General features: G+C 37.5%; 2 protein-coding genes across 3 annotated transcripts in view; one reads left to right on the top strand and one right to left on the bottom strand.

The window, feature by feature from the left end:
• SEC24D (SEC24 homolog D, COPII coat complex component) overlaps positions 1 to 27,165 on the top strand; it is a 220,628-nt gene that overhangs the window by 57,517 nt on the left and 135,946 nt on the right. The gene's annotated exons all lie outside the window — the stretch shown is intronic.
• SYNPO2 (synaptopodin 2) overlaps positions 1,520 to 27,165 on the bottom strand; it is an 82,153-nt gene continuing 56,507 nt past the window's right edge. The window contains exons 3-5 of one of the 2 annotated variants that reach the window (XM_031044724.2): positions 23,875 to 24,668; positions 18,412 to 20,587; positions 1,520 to 4,211 (exon numbers count right to left, since the gene is read on the bottom strand). In XM_031044724.2, the coding sequence (XP_030900584.2) occupies positions 3,653 to 4,211; positions 18,412 to 20,587; positions 23,875 to 24,668 (3,529 nt within the window). In that variant the 3' untranslated portion in view covers positions 1,520 to 3,652. Of the gene's footprint in view, positions 4,220 to 18,411; positions 20,588 to 23,874; positions 24,669 to 27,165 lie in introns of both variants that reach the window. The other variant, XM_005144118.3, reaches the window with a different exon arrangement.

The following is a 27,165-nucleotide window of genomic DNA, read 5'->3' as shown; positions in this document are numbered from 1 at the left end:
AATTTTCAGGTACATTGTGTATTCAGATACTGTGGATATTAACAGAGACATCTCTTGAGAGTGAACACAGAAACAACATTTTTTAAATACCAAGAGAATTTTTTCCTCATATTTACTGAGCAGAACTGTGCATTGAAACACAAATGTAAGAAATATTTGTGCTAATATATTCAGAAATCACTCACAACAGTCACATCTATTTGATAGAAAGATGCTTTACTAGTGGAGGAATGGGGTGATAAACAGAAAGTGAAAAATGCCATGTGGTTTGTCATAAAGCTCTGTATGCATTAATATGTCATTTAGTAGTCTGGGCCTGCTGCTTTCACTGAAATCAGTACATTGCCTCAATCTGGTTTTAGCCTGATTTCCTTTGTAAACAATGCCTGTGTCCTCATGCCTGTGTATATGTCTTTCCTCCCGTTAATAACTTTGAAAATGTTTATATCTCATTACTATGTGGCAGTGGAATAGATCTCAAAGACTTTGAAGTCTTTACCCCCAGGCTTTGTAAAAATAGACAGCTGGGTGGAGGATGGATAAACTTACCAGCATTGGTACTGAGGGGTGTGCTGCAGTGTGAACTTATTCATTATTAGATAAGAGAGAATCCATATGGGAAAGAGAGCTAGTAAATCCTCAGCAGGAGGAAAAACATCTGTAGTAGAACATGTTAAACACCCACAATTATCTATGATAAGATCAAAACCCATGAAATACAATGTCTATAATTTTCATGTTCACAGAAACACTTAGTTTTTCTTGGGACATTGGCAGAAAGTCAGTGATTCCATGGGAAACTTTCTGATTCTGCCATTCTTATGTGTTTGTTGCGTATTAGGGTGTTAGAGCTTGATCATGTGTATATTTTTCTGTATTGCTATGTGATCAAGCATTAAATGCTTTCTAATATCACTTTGTATAATCATTTTTTTGTAATATCAAAATTTAAAAATACTTTTGGCAATTTTGAAATGCATGTAGCTTAAAATTAAGCACACATTTCCTTCTGGTACATATATGACCTTAGAGTTCACAACATATATTTCAATAAGAATTCAAAAGTTAGTTATCAGATTCTGAGAATTAAAATAAATATTGTGGGTGAAAATATGCCTTACTTCAAATTCATTAATCTGGCTTCCTGTTTAGCAATGTAAAAGACACAGTTCAAAACAGAAACCTGAACTTGAACTGCACACAGGTTATCATTTTGTTATGGTGATGTGTACCACAGTTCAGCAAAATAAGTAACCATTATATAATTTTCAGAATGTAGGCTTTCCGTGAAATAAACACAAACTATAATTTATTGGATAGCTAAGGCTTTGATGACTTTAAATTATAACCTTCACTAAATTTCACTTGGAATTACAATTTCATAGAATAATGGAATCATAGAATAGTTAGGATTGGAAAGGACTTCAAGATCATCTAGTTCCAACCCCCCTGCAATGGGCAGGGACACCTCACACTAAACCATATCACCCAAGGCTTCATCCAACCTGGTCTTGAACACTGCCAGGGATGGAGCATTCACTGCCTCCCTGGGCAACCCATTCCAGTACCTCACCACCTGAAATTAAGTGAAAATTTGGCATGTATTTCCAGGGAGATTGGCCTGGATCTGAAGAGAAGCCATTAAGACTAATGGGACTACCACAGTCCCACTGGTTTCCATGGGAGTATTCCCAGTCATGATAAAAGGGGACATTATGGGACTTGGCAAAGAAAAATGTATTTTTGTCTGTGTGGCAGGAAAATTTATTCTGATCATATGCATATGTGCAAAGCTCATTTTCAGGCATATCGTAGTAGCCTTGTTAAGGTAATTTTTCTACATAACATTTTCTTTGCAAATTCATATTTTGTGAAATAAATTTGTAAGCTGCTATAGCAATGTGATCCTATTTTCAAAGTTTACAGCTCCCATGCCTTCATTTCCTGCTTGATCAAAAGGCTCAGCTGATTTCAGGGAGACTTCTGTTTTGAGCAGAGAATTTCTGCCAATATAAACTCACTAAGTGAATATTTTTCATGTTATTATTTCGTTTTATGGGAAGTTCCAGGTCAACTGAATTTGGGTTTAATTTTCCTTTTTCCAGTATACCAATTATATTTTATAATATATTTGTTCTAATGAAAAAATCTCTGCAGATGGGAAGGTTTTGTACTATGTTCTTTCTTACTGCGTATATGTTTCAGTTCATTCTAATCTAATCACTCATAGGTGGCAACCTTACTGAAACTAAGGGTAGCTTTACAGTGCTTTTGCAGTAATTTGAGCTGGCTGGTTGACAGATCCTTGAAGAATGCCCCAAAAAATTAGGATGATGCAGAGCATTTTGTAAAACTTGTGGCTTTCATTTAATACTTTAGTAACATCTAAACTACCCAATAAGCTTGGCCTACATGTTTTTTCAGCCACTTATTTCTACTGTTTAAATAAGCTCAAGTGCAAGATAGGTATCACCAGCAAAAATTACATAGTCTCTTCAGATGTATCAAGACAGTTTAATTGTAACCAACTGTCCAAATATTTGCTACTCATACTAGACTCGTATAATTTAAGGTTTGTCATTAACCCTCTTTCACATACTAATTCCTATCTAGAACAGGTATTGTTCTTGATAAGCAATACCTGATCTGTTTTCCAAACTGAGAATACAAATCAAAAGCTTTCTAAACATTGAGCTACCTAGATACTAAGAATAACAGCTCAGACAGTTGGATTACCAGAGGCTGTCGTAGTAACTGTTGAGCAAATAATGCATTTCACAGAGAAAGGCTGTTCAGCCTCTGACTTGTTTGTTAGTTTATTACAAAGTTAACTTGCAATCCAGTTTAAGTACACTTTAAATACTGTCCTCATCCTTTTTGTTATTCAAGTATCATGGTACTGATCTCTATTAATAACACCTTGCTTCCTGTTTGGATTGGATTATTTGATTAATTACAATATGCAGAGCTTCCTCAAAACTGTCTTGAAATCCATCTGAAATGGGTGACTGCTCAAGAACACATGTATCTACATGTTTAAGAATTCAGGTACCATGACCACAGATATATTTTAACTGTGGCCACAGTAAAAATATTCAATGGTTTACTTTCTTAGCTCATTAAAAAAATGCAGTAAAGAAAACATATGGCAAATAACCCAGTGCTTCCAAGTATTCCACATCCACTGAAACTTTCCCAAGTCTGGTTATATCTAGTATCTTGGAACTCTATGTCAAACATACCCAGAAAACCCGTGAAATCCTGTAAAACACTTCTTGCCTTAAAAGTGCCCTAATTTTACTTCCCCCCCCCATACACACACATTAACATTACTGCAAGCACTTGTACTGTCTCCATCTACATCCTTTCTAGATCTGTGTATCAAGCACATTGGTTTCCCTGCTTTCATCCTACTGCTCACCCCAAGAAATATGTATTTTTGCCTTTTGAGGAACAGAACAATCTTGGGTTAGGTGTAAAACTGAGTCTATTGTAGAGCCCTGTGGTTATGTGAAAACTCTGCTCCATTCAGTTTTGCCTCCTCATTTCTAAAGTTCACAGATTGTCAGGCCAGCAAGAAACTCTTTCTCCAACTCAAATCTAAGGCTTGTAAAGCTGGAAGAAAGGAAAATATGCCAGGCCCTTCAGCTGCTCATGTTGGACGCCTCCATCCCCTTGGCTGTGGATTGTAGTGTGAATCAGCTGTTGACAAGCAATAGTCAGACCTGGAATCCATGGACATTATATCAGGATCTGTTCTGGACTGTTGACTGCAGTAGGCATACTGCAGGTGAGAGCCAACTTGCGTGGTCACACTTGAGGTGGATAGGGAGCTTCTGGAGGGCGATATAATACTTGTTTGCTTCCCTCCCAGTAAGGCTACACTACCACTTGTGACTGGAGGCTCGTAAGAAACCTTTTGTTTCCATTCATCTTGTTGCTCAGGAAGTGTTTTCCTGCGAGCAGCTGATACTACATTAGCAGCAATGGATTCCTGCATATTTTGAGGCCCAAAAGCTTCATCCACTAGGCCAAGAGGGGATCTTGATGCTGCTTCCCAGGGAGTGGGTCTCTTGCCAGTCCTGTCAGCTACTGTGTCTGTCTTGCTGAAGTAATCAGGGGCAGGCTGAAATGTAAGAGGAGAAGTAGGAGACATTGCTTGAGAAATGAATGAAGAAGGTCTCCCAGGAAGTGATAATGAGCGTCCACTGCTTCTTTCCTAGGAAAACAAAATACTAAATATAGTTACAGTTATTAAAAAAAAAAAAAAAAAAAGGAAGCTCCTTCACTTCCAAACTGGAACAGCAGACTCAGGCACAGCTACAGGTTGGGCGGAAAAGAAACAGCCCTGCGGAGAAGAACTTGCTAGTGTTGGTTGATGAAAAACTTAACATGAGCTGACAGTGTGCTCGCAGCCCAGAAAGCTAACCATATTCTGGGCTGCATCAAAAGAAGCGTGACCATCAGGTCAAAGGAGGTGATCCTGCCCCTCTATTCTGCTCTTGTGAGACCTCACCTGAAGTATTGTGTGCAGTTCTGGTGTCCTCAACATAAAAAGGACATGAAGCTGTTGGAACAAGTCCAGAGGAGGGCCACAAGGATGATCAGGGGACTGGAGCACCTTCCATATGAAGACAGGCTGAGGAAGTTGGGGCTGTTCAGCTTGGAGAAAAGAAGGCTGCGTGGGGACCTCATAGCAGCCTTCCAGTATCTGAAGGGGGGCTATAGGAATGCTGGTGAGGGACTTTTCATTAGGGACTGTAATGATAAGACAAGGGGTAATGTGTTCAGATTTAAACAGGGGAAGTTCAAGTTAGATATAAGGAAGTTCTTTACTGTGAGGGTGGTGAGGCACTGGAATGGTTTGCCCAAGGACGTTGGGAATGCCCCATCCCTGGCAGTGTTCAAGGCCAGGCTGGACAGAGCCTAGGGTGACGTGGTCTAGTATGAGGTGTCCTTGCCCATGGCAGTGGGGTTGGAACTAGATGATCTTGAGGTCCTTTCCAACCCTAACTGTTCTATGATTCTGTGAAAGCACGTTATCTTGGCAATACCTTTGTATGTCTGTGGACACTTTTTAATACCTTTTTTTTTTTAGTGGAAAAAGAGGAGTATTAAAAAGGAGGCAGAGAAAGCAACAGGAACAAAGCAAACTGAATTTTGGAGGAAAGTAGATAGAACAAAGACAGGCTTTTACTGAAAAGGTACAATTACATTAGCAACTGTGCATTAAGTAGTGTGCCTTGCTCTGAAAAGGCCATTCTTAATAATGAAAAAGAAAGTCATGTTGTGACAGTTCTGTGTGTGTTTACAAGATTCTAATATGCAGACACAGCCTAGTTTATTTGATAACAGGTTCTGTCTAGGATATCTGTCTGAGAGGATATCTCTCAGTCTTCTTTTAAGAGAGGCATTTCTTACTCTGAAATTATTAGACTTAATGCAGTTTTCACTTTTCACAGCACAAAAAGAACACAACAAATTAAAGACATTAATGCAGTCATTCACCTAATACCCTTACATCATGCTATTTAACCTGGCTTCTTTAAAAGGCAGTGCCCTCAAAATTTCAGTACATTCTGACCCATTTATAGGAGCAATCCATTCATATTTGACAAATCCTAATCTTCCTAGTAATACAGCACTTTGAAACAGAAACTGTGGTCATGAGAAGGTCCTGCTGCCAACAGTCATTTGGCAGCGTATGAATCGGGGACAACGTTTTCCCCAAGCCAGATGTTCTTTGTTTTACACAGGCAAATTACATTGTTCTTCCTGAGTAGTTTCTATACATGTGGCTCCTGAACTCATTGATTTACACCCATTGATTCATATCCTGAGGTTTAAATGCCTTTAATTCTGAAAGCCAGTGTGAAATTCCAGTCTCCTTTGCCAGAGGCTTTGATAGAATTTCATTCAAACAGCATTGGTCTGTGTTACTTTTCCTACTGAGCTTCCAGACTTAAAATACTGTGGACATGATCTAGATAAAAGTTGATAAGTATCTAATCATAAAAGCTATAGCTTATCAAACAAAGATTCATGTAGAAATGTCATGTTTTATAGGCTTTTCTGTCACAGGATCTTGACACTTCTAAGGAACTTAAAAGGCTACTGCTTCACACAGGCTTTTAGATCATATTTTCCTATCAGCCTTGTATATGAGAGATGGAAACTGAGAAAGAGGCTACTGATTTCATTATTTGCAGTCAGTTTGTTGGTGCTCAGTCTGAATCTCTTAAAAGAGATGTGACACACAGAGGTTATGTAATGAGACAAATTTCACAACTAGTGCTGTACAACAGAACTATGAACTGCTTCCCAGTTTGCAGTTCCAGAGAGGAAAATCCCCAGTGTTATTAATCCTACCCCCACATACTTATGGCAAGTTTTCACAAGATTCTGCTTCTATGTGGAAAACAAAACAAAACAACCCTTCATTTTGGGAACCTAGGACACTCAGTTATTTTTTAACAATCCTCACTTAAACCTTGAGATGATCAGACTTTAAAATGTGGCTGATCAGATCATCACATATAGGCAGATCCCAATTGAGTACTCTAAGATAATATAAAAGCAAGCATATGAATAATATATAACTATATAATACAAAATATATCTAAAAATAAGCATATAAAAATAATTACCCATTTGGAAAGTGAATTTATATATATATATATGTATATATATATACTGTCAAGAATGGATTGAAGTTTACCTGTACCTAATTCAGTTCACCTGATGAGAGTGATCTCTTTTTTTTACCGCAAGATAAGAGTCCAGATAATAGATCATGCTTAGGGCCAATAAGTGGCACACCCAGAGAGGCCAGTCAGAATAAGTCTCTAACGTATTATGATTTTTTTCTTCACTGAGTCCACAGAAAAGAGCTTATTCAGCAAGCCTGCTCAGTGCTTTTTGTTTAAATTATTGGCAAGAAAACAATTTATAAGGTGCTAAAACAAAAGAACATGGAAAATTAGGTACAGTTTCTATTAGAAATAAATCTGATAACCTCAACCATGAAACTAAGGAGATACGATTGTACAGAGGGATGAAAAAGTTGTTCCACCTACATGTGTTAAAAACAGATCCACCTACTAGTCTACATGTGTTAAGTGCTCTTAGGAGGGTTCTAGAGCATTGTCTGTGCTGAGCAGACAGAAAATTTCCGCTTTATTTAATAGAAATTCCATTTCCAAGCCCTGAAAGTACTTATTAGAATTCCAGAGATGCAGAGGGAAGCTACACTGTTGAAGGAAGGAGTATCTGACTTTTCAAAACAATTAGATGAAGATACTTTTTAGACTGTCATGTTTAGAGAAGAACTCCAGAATTCATAGTCACAGAAGTATTTTTGGTCCTAAGCGTAACTAATAAAGCAGGAGTTAATTTTCTTTGACCGAGTTTAATCAGGGAATAATAACTTACCAAGTGTATTTCACTATTTGTCTAACAAAATGGGCCATTCTACTGTGTTATGAAGATAAAAATTTAACTTGTAAAAACAGAAATAGTGTAGACAAAATTAAATGTGTAATTATGGTGAGTTCTACATTTTTTAAAAACAGGTGGTAGAGCAGATTCAACAGAAAAATCAAGATTGTTAGTGGAAAATAAGATTATATTCTATGATGATGAAAACTATTCTAGACATAGCTTTGTTATCATACAAGGCAAAGAAAAGGATCTGTCAGAAGAAAACTAAAATCACCTAATAAAAAAACCCCAGAATAGCTCTGTATGAATCAAGCAACACAGTATACAGTTACTAGCACAGGGTTTTGACAAACAGATTTGGGGATGAGCTTTTTACTGGCTTGAGAATCCCCTATGTCCTTCATTTGGAAGACACAATGAACAAGTGTTTGTAATTCAAATTATACCTATCCATGGCACATGTAATGTAATGCAAATCATAAATACAGCATTTAAGGGTTGTTGTAGAAAAAGCTGAATCTCAAATACTGGTAATCTGGAGAATTAATATTATGTCTATTGAATTTGTCCTTACCAAAAAAATCAAACAGCCAAATTCTGTGAGATGCCTTGGATATGAATGAGTTTAGTCTCAGAGGCAATAAAAATATTTTCTCCATTTTGATGTGGAATTCTGCTCAGTTTATTAGCTTTTGTGCAGTATGGGTCTGTATTTGGCTAGAATGTTAGGCCTTGAAAGAAGATACACAGGCAGCAAACTGGAACATCAGTAGTGCCTTGGGAATGATTTTGGTTATACTAATATTTCTTGTACTCATTTTTTTTTGTTTGTTTGGGTCCCTCTAGTCAGGGTCTTAGGGATAAAATGACTAGGTTATAATACAAGTAGTTCATAGTGTCTTGTGAGCTGAAGAATGTTTCCTTATGTAAGGATGGCTTTCCTCATTTCTGAATAGGATTAGCCAATGATCACTCTTATTAGGATGAAGACATCCGTGACTGACAGTTTTTTCCAATGGAATTTGATTTATAGTCTGCCAGGTAACCTGCAGCCACCGTAACAATTTAACTGGCCAGTAAGAGATTGTGCCAATTTATCTGGAAAAAAAAAAAACCAAAACCTTCCTTAAAAGCTGATAAACAGTCACCTTTTCTTATATTTTTTAACTTGCATTTTCATGGACTTTTCTAGATTTCATCTTAATAGCCATCTCCTGTATGACTTCCTTCTGACAGAGAAACAGGCCAGGTCATCCAAAGAATGCCCCAGTGGACTGCTTTGTTGGGTGGTATATCGTGTTTGGAGACTAGATACATCGGGTACAACAAATGCATTCAGTAAGATCTGTATTACTGAAGATAATCTGCAATTCCTTACATCTGTAAGCATGATTTTGCTAAAATACAAGTGTATAATAATGCATAAACTGAGAGAAGATCAATATTGCCTTTTTTTTCATTGCAGTTGATTTATTTTTGGTAGTGGTGTTCCTAGACTGGAAGTCTAAGTCTGAATATTTCTAAATTCAAGTCAGGTTCATATTTGATATTCATATACTGATTTCTGTCACTATTTTGGTGTTCCCCCCCTTCAAACTATCAAACACAAACTTTAGAATTAAGGTAACATCTAGTCACTGCACTTCATCTTTCACTTACTGGACAGCAGCAGCCTGACACAGTGGTGCTTTCTGTTATTTTCCCTTCATATTTAATTCTTGGAGGTACATCTTTTGACAGGCATGTACTAAAAAGAAGGTACAAACCCAGCATCATATGGGAGGTAAGTGCAAATGGTTAATAATTATTTTATGAGATGATCATAAAAAGAGGGGTAGATTTCTTCCATTTCTTCCCAGAAATCAAGAGAGAAGGAAGAGTGATATGCTACCAGAGTTATGACATTACCACAAATTATGTTATGGTAATCTTGTTGTAAAGCATTGATTATAATACTGTGCCAGCACTCAAAGTTTTATGCTGCAAAACAAACCAGCATCACATAGAGTGGTTTATCTGTTCTTTTCCCTTGCCTCATGTGAATGTTTTCAGAGAGAAGGATCTTTTCTACAATAGTTATTGAAGGGAAAGTGATTCTCAGATATCAAGAAGAGGAAAGGCAGCTGTGTTGTTTAGGTTAACATTGATTTTAAAAATGTGAACTATTTATCAACTGGTTAGTTAAGAAAACATTTATTGTACCACAGGCATTTTTGATATTTATAAGCTCTATATTAATAAAAGCTAAAGCAAATTACTTCCAAAAGAAACTATTTTGATATATATGTAAATGAATATAAACACAGTACTTATAAAAGGTTTATGCAAATATAGATCTATCAGTGTAAGTAAGAGTGTAAATGTATGCCTTTTTCTTCAATAGTATCTATTCAATAGCCCAGAAAAATTGGTTATTTGGAACTTACTGCTATTTCAAATTTTGTGATACAACTTCAAAAGCTTTGAAAAGCTGAAAGACAAAAAGAGCAATACTAAATTTCATTAAATAGTGCAAATTTTAAAGGCATGAGTCGGAAAGATATTTTTCATCTTAGAGACCAAATGGGAGTGCAGAATACTACTTAGTGAAATGATTTCACAATAACTTTTCCTGTCTCAGGTGACAAATCTCCATAGTAAATGAAAACTGCTCATATGTTTACAGGCTGAAACTGCCTTTTCAGTGATTAGAGAGGCATGTATTACATTTTCAAAAACAAGCAGAAGTTCTATTTTCAAAAGTAGGTTGGACCCTTAACAGCCCAGTGAAACTCTGCAAATGTACATTCCCAACTGATTAAGTTGCTTGAAAAAAAATACCTAGGTGTCTAAGTCATTAAGGCAGTTTTATTTTTAACCTTTCATTATAGGCTCTTAATCCCATATCAAAACATGTCCAGATCTGAGTTAACATTAGCACCTGACTAAAAGAGGACAAAGAAGGAGGAAGTAGGTAAAACAATTGTCTCAAAAAATGACTGCATTTTCAAAAAGCCCAGAATAATGCTTTTCTCATTTTGCTTTCTGTGGACTTGTGATGGCTGCTGTGGTTAGTGACCAAATCACTGAGAACACAGTAAGACAAAATATGAAATACTTGATTTTTATGCCTTTTAATTCTATCATTGTTTCATTTTTTTAAACAAAACCCAAGCATTTCAGTTTTTTAAACTGAACTGTTTATAGAAGGGAGGCATATTGTTTATTTTATTACAGCTTTTTTCATCCCAAACCATTTACAATTTAAACTTGATGTAATGAAAAATTTCTCTCCAAAATGCTGCCAGATCTTGAGTAAGTGTGACAGCTATTATACAATATGAATTAAAAAAAAAAATGGAAAAGTCATATTTATTTGAAGCTCTGGAAATAATTTATAACAGGCTAAAATTGGAATGCAGTATTTTGGTTGGTAATGGCTGGGCAGGCAGGGAATTTTACCTGTCTAACAACTAAAGCCATGTCAGGGGCTGTACTGAGGCTAGAAATAAATTAAAATCGCATAGTTCATGTCTGATCCTAGCTTCCTCAAAGCTGTCTTTTCAGCACATGCTTTCAACAATTTATGGGGAATTTCAGAACTGGAACCTAGATTATTCTAAGTTTAGATTGTTTACAACTGTGATATTATTTCAGGTAAGAATAATTGTGATATCATTGTTGGCATACAAACAAATGGCTACTGTCAAACATCTTATATAAGCTTTGTAACAAATTCTGCTTCTCACAGTAAAGTCCTTTTTGATTGTCAAGTAATGATAAAAAAGAAGATAAGTAGATAAGTCAGTAGAATTAGGCTTTCAGTACTGCAGAATGCCTAATAGTGCTGCTAGTCTGTATTAAATTATTCAGTGAGCTCAGTTCGCACCTGTGTAAATGAGAGAAAATTAGTGCTTTTTTATCATATATCTTTATCCATATATGATTATCAAAATACAATACAGTTATGTCTATAAAAGCAAATAGATGAAACTTTTTTTCACCTCTTAGCTTTCCTTGAATAGCATTAAGGCATACTACCTTTCCTTGGAATAAAGTTTATTTCTTGTAAGAAGAATATCTGCTGCCACCTTCTGGACTTTTATGTTACACAGCTTAGAGGAAGGCTTTAGAAGATGAAGACTTGTGAGTGAACATTTGAAAAACAAGGGCAAAGTTGTTCCTACTTTCTGACCTTGCTATTTTTTATTAACAATGAAAGGCTTTAAAGTTGTTATAAAGTCTAATGATATTTTTTTCTAAAATCAAAGAAAATAAATATATATGATATTGTAATACTTGAAGATGGTGGCACTGTTGCTTAACATATCCATACTAAAAGATAAATTATCCAGTTCTTTATGATTTTCTTATAAGGTCTTTCAAACTGAAATTTTCTGGTGCAGTTATTTGGGGATTTTTTCTTATTTATGTAATCCGAAATAATTCAACCATTTCAGATGCATTTCAACCAGATGAACTTACATAGTTCAGCCATTTCAAAGAGTGAGAGTAGGGAAAAATACATGTCAGTGACAAAAAATTCTAGCATCTTTTTCCATGAAAAGTAGTACCACTACATGCTTTAGAACTAATTTTAGACTGATCTTTCTGTCTGACATGTCTCATATTTCTATGCAGACTTTGTATATCAAGCTATAGGCTTATATAGGCTCAGTGAGAGCACCTTGCGTTTTACACCTAGCTCCTGAGAACTCTGTTAGCGGCAATAATACTCTGTTAGAACTTCGTCTTTGGAAACCACACAGTAGAACAAAGAGGCTCTCCTTGTGCTTATACTACCACATAAATTTGTAAAGGTTTCAAGTGGACTGAATTTAAAAACAATTAGGAATAGAGTTTTTCCTTTGAAAACTGAAGAGAATAACAGGAGACTGGATTAGCATGCTTAATAGTCTTTGCCTACATTACTCAAGGAAGCAGGTGTTAAAACCATCGAAATAGTATCATGTGGTTTGTCTTAGCTTGCAAAGAAAGAGTCTGTAGAGATCCTTGAGACACCATGTTTCACTGAGCTTCAGGATTTTTCCTGCTTTTGAAATAATTTGATGAAAAACCAAAAGTGCTTCCTGTACTAACCAACCAACCTGAAAAGCACTTGCCAGGCATAGCTCCGCAGTGATTCCAGCTCCTCCCTTAGGTAATCACATACAAAGGTAATGTTTACTATAAAGTAAGAACAGCTGTTGTCAAGGTATTGTGAACTTGTGATGAAGGCACCAGGTGTACTGTATGAAATTACCAGGCTCTCATATTTTCTCAGGAAACCTACCAGCAAATAAGCAATTCAGAGCTTCTGAATCTACAGGTTTTTTGAGGATCTTGTCAAGTTTCTTCTTTGTATAACATTTCTATTTCAAGCTACAAAGTAACATTATGTCAAGCTGTGTAACTAAGATCTGCACTTGCCATGCTGCACTGCCAAAGCGATCGGTGGAATCCTGGGTGTATGACTTAGGCAAAGAAAGATGTATCAAGTTTTCTTAAAAAGGCAAGACTGGAAGAGTGGATCTTTTCAGAACTGATCTTTTTTGTTTGTTTGTTTGTTTGTTTGTTTGTTTCCTAAAGCTATAAAATGTGGAAAAGGATCTTGGTAAAAGAGAGGAGAAACACTTTGTGAATTATTAGTTGCAAAGAGTGACGTCGTTTCACTGGTATTTCTCTGCCTCATAGTGAATTCCCCACAGGGAGGCTGGAGCAACAGAGCATGACAGCAAGGCTGGTCCTTTGTTGAGATGTTGTCCTGGATACTTGATAAACAGTGCTCCTCCCAGATCACATCAGCTACTGTCAAATTCTCTTGATAATTGTTTATAATCTTTTATCAGAGTTTACCTTAGCATTTTCTAAAACTCTTATATATAGGAGTATCTAGGACAATATGTCTGTAGATCTGTTACCTCTCAGAGCAATGGTCTGTTGGTAAGACCTGCTTCTTTTTAAAGCTCACTTTTTAATTTTTGCTGGGTATTAGCATTTTGGTTCTTTCACAATATCTCTTTGTAAATAGTAATGAAAAAAAAAATAATGCTCAGTGATGTGAGTGCTTTATGGTCCCAAGAATAATCTAGAAAACTTCAACAAAAGGCTGGAAGTAGTTAGCCTTCTCTGTGCAGAATAATTAATCCCTTTCTTTTCTTTCACCTTGAGTATTTCATGAACCTCCGTTAATGAGGAATATGATTACCCTGTGCAGTCTCTTTTTTCTGGATTTTCCTCCCCAGTGCTTGGCTCCCTATAATCCTAGTAGTTTTTTCTCTCATAATTGCTGCTCTGCCACTTAGCCCTAATTTTCCTACCTGAACCATATACCAGAGATTTGGAACCTGCTGATGCCTCAGATATCTTAGTATTTCTTTACTACAAACACATACAGATTTGTTTGAATTCTAAACATTCATTTTAGTGTGAATAATGACATCACTCTGCCAAAAAGAAAATTAATTCATTGCCGCATGATTGCTGTGGTGGCAGCAAAATGGGTCACTAACAGTTTTAGGGCTGATTTTGTGTCTTGACTCTTGAATATTTCATATAAAATTAAATTAGGCATGCAAAAATAAATAAAATAGAAGTTGGTATAAAAAATTAGGATCAGTGCAAGAATACTTCAGACAAAACTGAACTGAAACCTCCTCTTAGTGGCTGATCTCAAAATGGAATTGTCTTGATCTCGGCATGAATTGTCAGTGTGTCTACAAGAGAAGTGAGCATTCCCTGCTGCAAGTCTCGATATGGGTGTATTATGAAGTCCCATGCCACTGGCCAGGTACTTTTGGAACCAAGCAGCTTATTGTCACTGGATATGGTCACATATCTTAGGACACAGGCAAAATTGTTTCTTCCATAAGGGAACAAAGAGCAAATGAATGAGGTTTATTTGTATGAGATGGTAATATTTATTCAATAAATGTTCCTACAGAAAATAATAATAGAAATATCTTTCTAATTGTTGCATAATATGTAATCTTTTGTTGAGCAGGAACATGGTATAAGAGTGGTTATCCTAGAATATTGGGGGAGAAGTTAAGCAGTTCTCTGTTTAAGAACTAAATTTTGTATTTTTTTTCAATGGTGATTTCAACTTTTTGTCTAATAACTAGTCATCTCCAAAACAAAACTTTTCAATTGAGTTTTATAACAAGAGGCTTATAACTGAGTCAGAAATTGAAAGTATGTAAACTCTTGACAGAGGTAGCTGTTTTCATGAAAACTCTATCTGGATTGTGAGACCCAAACTGGTGCAGTATAATACTTCTGGCATGTGCTATAACTAAATGTGCTATAGCCAACATAAACCATTTAAACGCCTCTTTTAATGTGAACATACTGTAAGTATTGTTATAATAGGTGGCCTAAAATCACTGTTACATATGCTTACATAATGAACATAACAACTGGATCTTGGTAACCTTGTCATATTATGTAGAATAATTCAAATAGCTTTTTCAGAAAACCATTTACTAAAGCTCATTGCCTTTTCAAAGTAAAATTTCAAGTGTCTTCTCTCTACACAAACCATTCATTTTCTTGATATTTCAACTATGTTCGATACCATGGTTAGGTTTTAACTTGAATCTGTGACAACAAAGAGCTCAGCTTTCCCCTAAGTGTCTGCTTCACAAGAGACTGCATTTTGGATAAAACTATTACTTTAAGTAGGCTAGTTTTCTGAAATATTCTTGAGAATTACACACTTACCTGATTAGTAAAAGGAGTCTTGAAGCCAACTTGGATCCAAGCAGCATGTGTGGAGAAGGATGTGTATATATGAAATTGAATTCAAAGTTGGACTTTGAATGGGATTTTCAAAAAATCTTAGCTAAGATTACTAGTGTCACTGTGGCTTTTGCTTTTAACTCTTACTGGTGCTTAAAACAATCCTTGTGTCATTGCTGTAGTTCATAGGAAATACTTGTATTTAAATAGTAGCAAAAACCCCAAATGTGATCAACATACAAATTTTCAGCATAGATGCACTTCCTTTTCTTTTGGACAAAGTAAAAAGAAGGTAGGCTAGTAGCTATATTTTATACTGCTGTTACAGAAGCTGACTTCTTTCTTACTGCTGTAAACATGCATGTGATTTAGTAGACTTTCTAAGTGAACTTTTGGGTTGTGCTGAAAATTAGTGAAATAGGAAAATTATTTTAAAGATGACAACTATGCATTTCTGTCTTTCAGGTGAATTTAGTTCTAGACAGATGACTCAGGAAACAGAAAGTTTCTATTTCAGTCCATAGCTCTCATCTAACTCCTATTACTTGAATTCTGTCTTTCTGGACAGCTGATTTCCTTTGCCTGAGAGTATGTCTCAGCTTTACCTCTTGTTTCTTCTGCTGGTAATTAGAATAATAACACTTATTATTTCTTACTTGCAAAGTGGTATGCCATGTACACATATATATGCTAGAAGTTAGATTTCCCTAATCCCCACCTTTCACACAGGATACTCGGTCACTGGTGATAAATTCCAGAAATTACTGACCTGAGCCTAATAGGAACTGATGGCCATGCTATGTGAGCTGCTGTGTCTTAATAGCCATTTACATCAACATCAAGACTTGTGGAAGTACAAAACTGCTAAAAATTTCCTCACTGGGGGAATATTCTTGTGGTGGTGGTAGGGTGAACAAGTACAGAAGTCTGATTATAATTTACAGATGTGTTTTACAGGAGGAGACTGAGTAAAACCATATAAGGCAATATGAGGCTGATTGGATGACTGTGTATCTCTCTAGCAACATGACCTATCTATGGTAGGGTATCTTTATTCCAAGTAGATACTAGTATCTTAAACTTCTACCTAAAATAATGTATGCAAGTTCAGATATCTTTTACTGAGGAGAAGAAAGGAGTGAGGAAAGGGAAGGGGAAAGGGAAATGTAAAGGGAAAGAGAAAGGGAGGGAAGAGACTTCATATTAAGAGGGTAGCATAGAAAATAGATTTCCCGTACTGTCAGCCTGTACATGAAACAAAAAATAGCAACCAAACCAAAGAAAGTAAAGCCAAACAGGCAGAGAGGAAAGGAACAAGTTTAATGATAGAAGAAAAATACAGATACTGACAGTGGAAGAGATAGAAGGGAGATCTCCAAAGGATTAAAATTTTGCTTTCTGTTTCCAGGTAAATGCAGTGTAATACTTTCTTGGGTTTTCAAAGTATTTTTTACCCAAACTATTTCCTGCAATTCTCTTGAATTTTAAGAGAGAGATGGATCAGTTGGTCATTTTCTAATGCAGTTAGTATCCCAATCCAAAATATAAAGGGGATAGTACATTTTTGGAGGTCCAAAATTGAAAGGAGTGATTTTTATTGGCTTGATTAGACTTTGATTCCAGTCTGCTTTCTGCTTGTACAACCAAATGCTTCTCAGTTTTGATTGCAGTTTGAGTTACCATCATGGACCAATATAAGGAGATACTGTTCATACTGGGGAATGTTTTCTTCATCAAGACAGATAGTTCTACTAAAACCTTCTGATATAAAACATCCACACTCTGGTCTTAGCTACCTTAATGGTAGTTTAAGCAAATATATCAACAGGTTCTGCCACTTTTATTCACACAGTGGTGCTTTAAGATCTATAGCTTCACACTTGGGATGAATTTTGATACCCTTAGTTGTGTGAAACAAAATTTTATTTCAGACCTAGCACCACTGATGGTAACAGGACTACTTACTGGAAAAACATGCTAAACTCTTCAAATATAGCTCCTTGATTTCAGCAAGACTGTTTACTCACTGCAGTATTACACAGTAGGTTTTAAGACCACAGACTTAATAATTTTCTACAGTAGCAGTATTTCAATCCTTAGTCTCCAGTATGACAAGTAATAGGTGAAAGTATAAGACCAGAGTAAAAAGGTTTAAAGTGTGAAGAAGCACTGTAAAGCTTCAAATGAAAATAATAAAAAGTGTATGAGAGGACACATGATCATAGTTATGATTTACAGTTAAGTGCTAATTTCTATGGCATACACTACTCTGTTTGCAAGAATCAGTACCCTTGACTATATGTATCCCTTCAGCTCTCAGTCACTTTGCTTTCACAAGAAGCTATTGCATTACATTGCAGCTGGAAATTCCAGCTCATCTTTCTGACTGTTCAGTAATTTTGATTTACTAGCTTTTATCTTACTTGCTGGATTGAAGGCAAACTTTGGCTAAAAACATGTCTGCACTTGGGATATCAGATTTCCCCAAAATGGGAAATCTTTAAACAATTTTTGCAAGTCATTTTACCTCTTTTAAAGTCTTCAGAACACTCCGCCATCACATATAGCACATTCACTGTGAAATGACAGAGGCAGTTCTTGATTTTGGATCACAGCTGATCCACATAGCTTGCAAACTAAGTCCCTGGTGGACCGCCATATTCCTGTGGAAGGACCTTTGAGCCAAGACAGATTCTAACTTAATTCAGTGGTGCTCTGTGCAGGTCAAAGATCTATCCAGTTGTATTGCATTACTGATCAGTCAGAGTCTAACACTATCTATTTTATGCTGTTAGTAATATGTGTTAATATTATTTAATAAGGCACTTATTTTAAAAAGTCCTCAAATCCCGAGGTTATTAGAACATAGTTGGGGAGGGGAGGCAGAAAGACAGAAAGAAAGCTCTTCTCTATTAATTTGACATACCAGGAATATTGCTTACTGTTATTTCTGATGTAGGAGTCCTAAAGCAAAAACCTAGTGTCCTGCTTACTTAGTACAATGGTATCTGTTCATTTTGGGATGTTTTGTTTATAAAGCGTCTGATTCTTTTAATTATTTTAATTCCTTAAAAAAGTTCAAATATTTTGGACCCAGATTTAAGGTGATATATCTGACATTATTAAGGAAGCTAAAGAATACTATTGGCATTGTTTGTGTGCCAGGTTAACACTGCGAACAATTGATTGCAAGCAAAACGGACACCAAGTTTCAGCTATAAGGGCTACTCTTCAGTAATGGATGGCTTCCACACCTGTGCAGTGACACCAGCTTTCTTTGCTGAAAATTTTGGCCTTGGAGCAGTAAACAGAGAGGATGTTGTGCTTTCTGGCTTAGAAAATGCAGAGTAGCTTGTAGGTGCATATGATTCATTTACTGGGGTAGGGGCATCTGACTGGAACGAAGGCTGTGAAATGTAGGCTGGCACTGAGTACACTGAAGATGCCCGGGCACTAGTAGGAGAGCCAGCACTAGCTGGTCCTAAAGGTAGAGCTTGCTTTGAAGTGGACAACTTCGATGTCTCCTTAGTAGCAAGGCTTTCCTTAGTACTAGGAGGTTGAAAAGTAAATAAAGATGCATCAAGTTGATAAGGTTGGTGTTTCATAATATCCAAAGCATTGAGACCTTTCTTAGGTTTTCTTTTTGTGGTTTTGGTAGCAGCAGTGGACTTAGAGGAAGGCTTGGTAGCACCAGGAGGATAAGATGGGCTGTGAATGGGATTATAAGCAACAGGTGGAGGTGCTCGGACATTAGATGAATATTTCCAAGAAGCTGGTAAAGATGGAGTTGGAGATGAGGCTCGTGCCATGTTTGCCTGGACAGTCTCTGAATCTACCACATACTTCTCCATTCGAGAGTGCCTTCTGGCAAATAACTGTGCTCCTTTTCCGCTCATAGCTGGTGGCATCTCAAAGGGTGGCTTTCTTTCTTCAGCACTTGGTGTGACTGGTGTGGTTGTCTTGGGTGTATGGTTTGGACTCACTAGGGTTGCCTGAGGCCCTTTGAAAGGACCAGCTAAGTTGAGAGTACCTGGGGGATGGGCAGGAGAATGAGGATGCTGTGGAGATTTGAGTGGTGCGGGATATATTGCCTGAGGGGAGGCTGGTGCTGGGAAAGAAGGAGCCCTGCTAGAAGCCACAGCTGGAGGTGACCAAACTGGAGTACCAGCAGTAGGAGAGATCTTGACTGAAGGCTTTGGAGCAACAGGAGGAGGGGCCTTTTGTTTAGATGCTTGAGTCTGCATGAAATTGCAAGCTTCTGCTCCCAAACTGAGGTAGTCTTCTTCAGGTCCTGACTCAAAACCAGCCCCAGTAGTTTTTTTGCCCTCTGCATTGTGTACAAGGGACAATAGGGCAGGATTAGGACTTACTTTGGGTGCTTCTTTGAAATTGAACATAGGTTTTGAAGTGCTTCTTCTCTTTGCCTCTTGCAGTATCCCAGTTCTTTTGGCTGGTACTGCAATCCTTTCATCTCGAGATGCTATGTGTTCTGTTGGCTCACTGGATGACCACACAGATGGGGCAGCTCTGCTGGCTACAGGAACTGAAACAGGTCTGTATAAAGCCTCTGGTGGTGGGCTAACAGAGCAGTAAGGAGGCGGTGCTTGTATATCTGAAAGAGGACTAGTAATGTTTCTTATGGGTGAAAATGGTGCAGCTGCTCGGTTTTGAACCCCAGAAGGGAAGGGTTTTGCTGTTTTATTCAAAGAAGCTGCTCTTTGAGCGTCAGAGGACTGAAAAGAGAGGTTAGTGTCTGGTGCTAAGCCAAAGCCATTTTGTTGTAGCATTTTGCTACGATTCTGGCTCATGTCTGTGTAGCTTTTGCTCATGCAGGTCTGCTGTGTTGACATTTCTTCCTCTTTTGTTTGATATACTGTAGAATTTAGTTTCTGGAAGTTCTCTGATATTGCTTCTCTTCGTTCCTCTGTATGCACTGTGCGTGCCTTCATCTCCTCCTGCTCAGCAGTAATCTGATCCATCCTCTGACGCCTCTTGGCAAACATGAGGGCCCCTTTACCTGTGCTCTCTGGAAGTGTCTGCATCTCGTCTCCACTTTTTATCTTCTTCTCAACCTCAAGTAGACTGCTGTCCCAGTCAAACGTCACAATCTTATCGTTGTTGTCAATGTCAGAGAAGAAATCTTCATCTATTTCTGACTCGCTTGTTGCAAGCAAACTAACTTCAAAAGTGTTTTCTTTGTCCCCCTCTTCCCCTTCCCCTTCTTCACCCTCGTCTTCGTCACGTTCTAACTCCCCAGTACCGTAGCTGACTAAAGTATATTTTCTCGCCCTTTGACGACGCTTCTTGAACATCAGCACTCCCTTGGAATTGGGATTGGGTGCTGCTGTCAGCAGCAGTGCAATACTTTTACATTTAGATTTGGCTTCCTTGACCTGCTTCTCTGAAAGACTCTCACTTCGCCGGAGCCCTGTGGAAGGAGTCAAAGTGCACATTAATTGCATGGAGCCCACAAAAATACAAGGAAACTAACAACAAATAGTTCTGCAATTATCTATACCAAAATTTACCCACTGCTGCTTTTCCTATATTAAAACATTTATTTTCTTTTATATAGCAAGGTGATTATACTTATGCCTTTCCCACAACATCAACTGTGTTGTAAATTCTATATCTAGCATTTGTTAGAGTCACACCCATGCAAGTTCAAAGGCCACATCACTTTCTCTAAGACTTTCTTAGTTCAACAGGAACATTACCTGTGTCTTTGTTTCTGGCACCCTTGATTTTTATTCCCGTAAGTAATCTCAGCAGCAACAGGCAGACAATATTTTTTCATTTATTCAGTTTCTGTGGTCTGGCATTTACCAAATGTTTAACCACACTTCCTAGGCTTACAGTGGACATTCCCAACCAGCCAGACTCATGACTGCTCACTATCTGAGACCAAATGAGACTAACTGTATTCTGTCTGACAGTGGTAGCAGCTTCTGTCGTTTATGTGTTTACTCGTATGAGTTACAGAATGTGTATAGTTGCTAAAAGTTGGTATGATTCTCTGTAATAGCTATTTAAGAGCAAGTAAATATCCACAAAGGCATACATAGAAACTATCAGCGTTAACTTTCAGCCTCTTGGAAGACATGGGAATTTGGCCATGGTACTCAATTAAAGTGTTTTAACAAGCATTACTTACCTGAAACATGATACAGAATGATATAGGATATAACAACTTCAGAATATTTATTTTGAAAATGTGGCAGGAATGAATACACATCTAAGATCTGAATAAAAGATTATTCACTAGCATATATCAATAATATGTATTTCTTAAAGCATAAACTATCTGTTTTCATCAAGTCATGTGGCAGGGGAATAGATGCAGCTGTAAAGCTGATAGATGCACTCTACATCAGCATGACTCCTTCCTCATTATGTGACATGGAGCATATTCCTCACAGAAACTTTAGGTGGTGTCCCTGTTGTCTTCCCTTATCTTCTACCACCACATCTCATGAATGACAGCCTCAATAGCTTTTCCCTTTAAAAGAACTGTAAGTTGAAGCTGTCTAAATAAATGATCACCTCCCACTTAATTTAAAAAAAAAAAAAAGGCATGCCTCTGATATATAAAAATAGAACAGTAAATTATTTAATATCTTTTGCAGGCATAAATAAAGCAAACTCAGTAAAGAAAGCCATGTGATGGATTTTCTATCAATGCTTGTTTTAGCCATGTCAGTAGATGGAGACTGATGCTTCTCCTGATAAAGACAGCTGGAGTTTTGCCGTTATGCCAGATGACAGCATGGCTGGACCAATGGTTCTCACAAGAATCTATAAAAGAGAAAAGAGCTTGGTACCCAAACCAACAGTTTATAGTATTTTATAGTGAGAGAGCCAAATCACAAAATCATTGGTTCAGTCCTTGGATGGTCCAAATGCTTACAATAGTCACTGAGGACATTTTCCAACAGTATAGGTTTTAGTGTTAAGAGTGCCTCTGCAAAGAGAAAGCATGTAAGTTCTGTGCTTTCAAATTATGTACTTGCATCAGCAGTGAGTGTTATTCTGGGAAGGGGATTCCTCAGGTACCCATACAGTTCTGCAAAAAGCAAAACTTTCAATTTTGTTAGCATATTTTTCCTTAATTCATCTGGATAGTTACTTAATCAGTAGTTTCACAAGGTGGCAGAAGAAATGTTACCTGTTCAGGTAAATATAATCTGATGAGTAGTTACTGCAAAGAATTATTTTGAAGAGATCAAGCACCTGTAATAAATGTTCTTCTCTAGTTTAGACTTAAGTGTTGCATTGTAATTTTTAATTTACAAAAATCCATACATACTATTTGCTGTACACAGGTTATTCCCCTGTGCTTGGGAATTTCTTTGCTCTAATGTGTAGACAGTATTTTACAAATAATAATAATACTAAAAGCAAACACTTTCATAGATTACATCAATGGTTCCTAAAGATAATGTCCTGCCACTAAATTAGAAGGAGTTGAGATTGTCTTAGATGAGGTGGGAAGAGGACAGAATATATGTCCTACTTTAAAGAAGAGTCTATAGTGTAATATGTAATTCATTCCTTGTACTTTTGCCTGCAGAAGGTAGGCAAGTAATTCTCTAAAGAAGACAGCCATAGTCCCACAGCTGGTTCTAACTTCACAGCCAAAATGTAAAGCATGTGCACATTACTTTTATGCTTCATTCAGTATGCCAAAGATATGTGGATTGCATACAGACATACGTAGGCAAAAGTAACTGTTTAATCCAGTTGCCCATAAGATACAAATGGTTATCATGCTAAAAATATGCTTACAGAGGAATTAGCAGAGGGTTAACAGACTAGTTCCAACACTGCATATGAAATAGCTTATTGCTACAGTATATCACTGCGCACATTCAAGCACCTTTGACATACTGCTGCTAAATCCTCAGACAGGATTCTTAACATTGTTGGGAAAGAGCAAGCAGCCAATAGAAAGATTCCAAATGAATAAAATAGTAAATAAATGAATAGATAAATAATAATGTATATTTACAGTCAGTGAATAAATATTATATCCAGTTGCAAGTTTAGTTACATGTAAACTTCTTGGACACATTTTGAAGCGCACCTCTGGGTATGGGAGTCAGAAGAAATAGCATGTTCACTTTACAGTCTAGAGAAGACTGACAAAACTGAAAGGATCATGTAACACTTGCACACATGCTAATGTCTGTCAAAATCTCTTCTGCTGGCAACATCGAGCTTTTCTACTAGCTTTTTGTTAACTTTTAAGAGCAGTGGCATGACTTTGATTTCAGATGATGCGAATGACAACACAAAGTTTTTTCTATAAAAGGAGAAATCCACAGGATTCACTTAGATGTGTTCAAGCAACCTGCTTTTTGCTAATACTCTACAGATTGCTTCTGAATATACATTAGAAGGCCAGCAGAATTCAGTCTTTTTTGGAGATGCAAATATTTTTAATTGGACAAAGTCATCTAAGCAAAGTTATTCAGCACAGTTAAGGCATGGGTGTACTCTTGGCTCATCACCAGGAGCAAAGTATTACGCTGAAAAAAAATATGTAAAGCAAGAACAGAAACATAATTTAGAAGAAAAATAGAGAGGAAAAGTTAGAAAACTGCAGAAAAAAACACTCAACATATTTTTCCTACAGCATTTTAAGTTCTGAAATTATGTTTAAAGTTACAAAGGATAGCCTCAGGCAGTGCAAATTATTAGATGAGACATACTTACTTGCATGCCTTGCCCTGTGCTTGAGGGGTCTGTGATCCCTTTCCAAGTGCTGGTTGCCTTCTCTCTGCTCTGCACCTTCTGATGAGATTGCAAAGGAGAGGAGGGAAGGAGGTGCTTCTGACTGCCCTTCCTCCACTTGAGAATTAACACACCCCCTTTCAACCAGAGACCTGGGTGCTTCCTTCTCCCTATCCGAACAGTCCAGGATCACTTCCACCCTGGGGAGAGATGGAGCTGTACCCTGGATCCTCTTGATCTCTTTGCCATTAGAAAACTGGACAACTTTGCTTGACCACTGGATATTGCCCTCCTTCATGCCCAGGGGAATTGTGATTACAGGGCTAGTCCCATCTTGTTGTACACTGGGTTCTCTTCCTGAAAGGGTGCATTTTTCTGCCCCTAAGAGAGTCACAGCAGGATCATGGGTGCTTTTGTGCTTCTCATTTGAGAGGGACAACTGCAGCTCAACCATAGTACCTGGCCTTCTTTCTTCTGTGTTCCCTCTGAGAGCAGTCTCATCTGTCACGAGCACTTTGGAGGTGCCTATCACTTTAGGTGTAATTCTTTGGCTTTGCGTGATCTCTTGTTTTGTTGCAGAAAAGTGTATGTTCCTTTCTCCTGCTCCCTGGTGAGACTCACGATGTATTTCTGTGATGCATAAATCTCCATGAGGTATCTCTTTTGCTGTGTTAATTTGCATTGTAGTACTCTCCCTATAGTCCTCTTTGTTTATGCTTTCATCTTTTCCATTTTCTCTTCCAGCACTTAATGCTTCATTTATTCCACTGAAGGATCTGCACATGTATAAACAAGTAATTCAAGAAATTAAGCTGCTGTAAGCACAGCAATTGTAAGCATAGTTACAAAAGCTATTTCTGTATTGTGTTTTTCCCCTATATTAATTGTGGTACCTGCTGGCAAGTCTGTCAAAGTAAAGAAAGTTTCCCAGAATATAGAGGTATTAAATTGGAGCATCTTTGTATCCTTCAAAATTCCTCAACTGAACAGTTCAGTAACAGGGAGATTGCACTGCTGTGGTAGAACTATGATCCAGTTACCATCCTTCTGCACTGTTGAATTATATCATTCCTAACATCGGTATGCTTTCACAGACACATTTCTATTAAAGTGTTTCCAGACAATGCTGCTGAGACTTCTGGGACAGTACCTTTTCACATTTCCCACATGCATGAGAAAATTAACTTTGCATGGCACCAGAAGAGTGGTTCATTTTTGGGTCTGTGGCTACTATTACAATTGTTTTAGGCACCATCCTTGTCCCAGGCAGTTTACTCTCTAAGAAATAGAAATGTACTGGATGAGGATCAGAGGGAGGGGAATGAATAGTGAAAATACACATTCAAAGAATTCCTGTGAATCATCCTTTATATATCATCCTTATATATCATGGAATAATTAAAACATTCTGGGCCTATTCCAGTGATCCTGTGTAAAAGGGTAGTGAACCCATACAGTACTTCCTAGTTATTAAAAATACCTATTTCTAACTGGCAAAAGTTTCACTTCCTGAAGCCTACTTCATACCTCAGTGTAGCTCCCTATTAATTCTCTTGGCCCAGTTAGGCTGTTTTACTGGTATTAGGACTTCTTTCTGTACTGACTGCTATTAGTTTGAGAAAAAATGTTTTCTGTACAGCAAGACGGAAGCATGTTATTAAGGTTTTCTGTTGACTGGAAGGTGGCAAAGCACTTACTCCAATGATGGAAGTGGTAGGCATGTAGAAAAGTATTAATATCAAGTATTGTGGAGCTTTCTGAAAATGAAAGCAGGTCTCAGGTAATCTGCAACTTTGGACCCCCCCTACAAAGAAAGACTGGAAGAAGCAACAGAAGAAATAAATATGTCAATGCACTGAAGAAACTTCAGTGTCACTTTTCTAGCTATGCAACCTACTGTTTGTAATGGTCTGCCTCAAATAGCACAAAATATGTAAAGTTCATGAAACATAAAGGGTCAGACAGATTTTAATTTAGAGAGCTCCTTGTGAGTGTTGCTGGATTCCATCGTATTATGCTGTTTGGATGGTCAACTGTACTGCTCCTAAGTACAGATAAATTACAGAAATCTGTAAACATTTCCTTGTAAGTTATGAGACCTGGGGCTGGGCCAGCTACATCTAGCCTTTATTGGTAGCTGAGTGATTGTGTGTATGTGTGAGACACAAAGATTTCCACCTTAAAAGGCCTTTGCTACTTATGGATATACTTCTACTCTATGTATCAATATGTATCCATGTGACAAGAGACAGAATACTGTGTCTGATCTCTTTTTTTGTCATTTATGATTCTGGTTTATCAAATTACTCTTTTTGTTTCAGGTCTTTCCAGCTCACTGCAGGAACACCTCTGGTGTAGTTTCAGGAAAGAATAAATGGTGTCAGCACTGCAGGGTTTGTCTGAGAGTCATTTTTTCCTCCCTATGTGGTGCATTTCATTTTGGTATAAACTGAGTACACTCCCTGCTTCCTTCTAGACATTTACTTTCCAGTTTCAGCAGTAGCCCAAGAGTTGCTACCACTGATGTGAAAAGGACAGGCCAGCATTTCTGTTTCTGTCCTCAGTCTTGATGTTTCTCAGTACATCTGTTCAACAGTTGTTGGGAAGGTTGGTAAGATGCTCCCCTACATGGCATCTGGAGAGTGCCTGCCCTGCAGGATGTCTCTTTCCTCTTATCCTGTGAACCCAAGATTTTGTGGGCATTGCTGGTTACTAACTGACTGTGGTTTACAGGGGATTGGGAAAATTTTTTTTTAGACATCAAAGGCCAAGTAGCATTGTAAAAATTACTTTAAAAGCCTAATTTTCCTCCCAGTAAGCTTAGTCAGAGGAGAATTAGGCTGACAGTGAATGCTTATGAAAATCTAATGCATGCAACTTGTTCAGGAACAGCTGGAAGCTTCCCAAGGAGAAATACTCTTCCCTGCCAGCAAAAGATGCTTGGATGTAAAGATCGCCACTGGGGCACCACTTTAATAAGGGATTATTCTTGCCTCATGATTTCAAGCATTTTCTTGAGATCGCTGGTAACAAGTGGCTACTCTGAAAGGAATTATTTGCTTCTCATTGCTCTTGAAGGATGCTAGGACACTTCCTGGAAAATCCTTCTAGTGGTAGTGCTGTGAGGGCTACTACCACCAAGGAGGTGGCAAGGGAATGTTTCCATTTATTCTCTTATACCCTGCAGGATACTTCCAGTAGGGGCTGGGATTTGGGGGAGATGAGCTAGTGAGAAGAAATTAAAAGATTTTCACAGTGAATTCCTTTAGAACA

The sequence above is a fragment of the Melopsittacus undulatus genome, chromosome 5, assembly GCF_012275295.1.
Source record: "Melopsittacus undulatus isolate bMelUnd1 chromosome 5, bMelUnd1.mat.Z, whole genome shotgun sequence".
Lineage (NCBI taxonomy): Eukaryota > Metazoa > Chordata > Aves > Psittaciformes > Psittaculidae > Melopsittacus > Melopsittacus undulatus.
The sequence above is the reverse complement of the archived record's forward strand: the minus strand, read 5'-3'. Positions and strand labels throughout refer to the sequence as shown.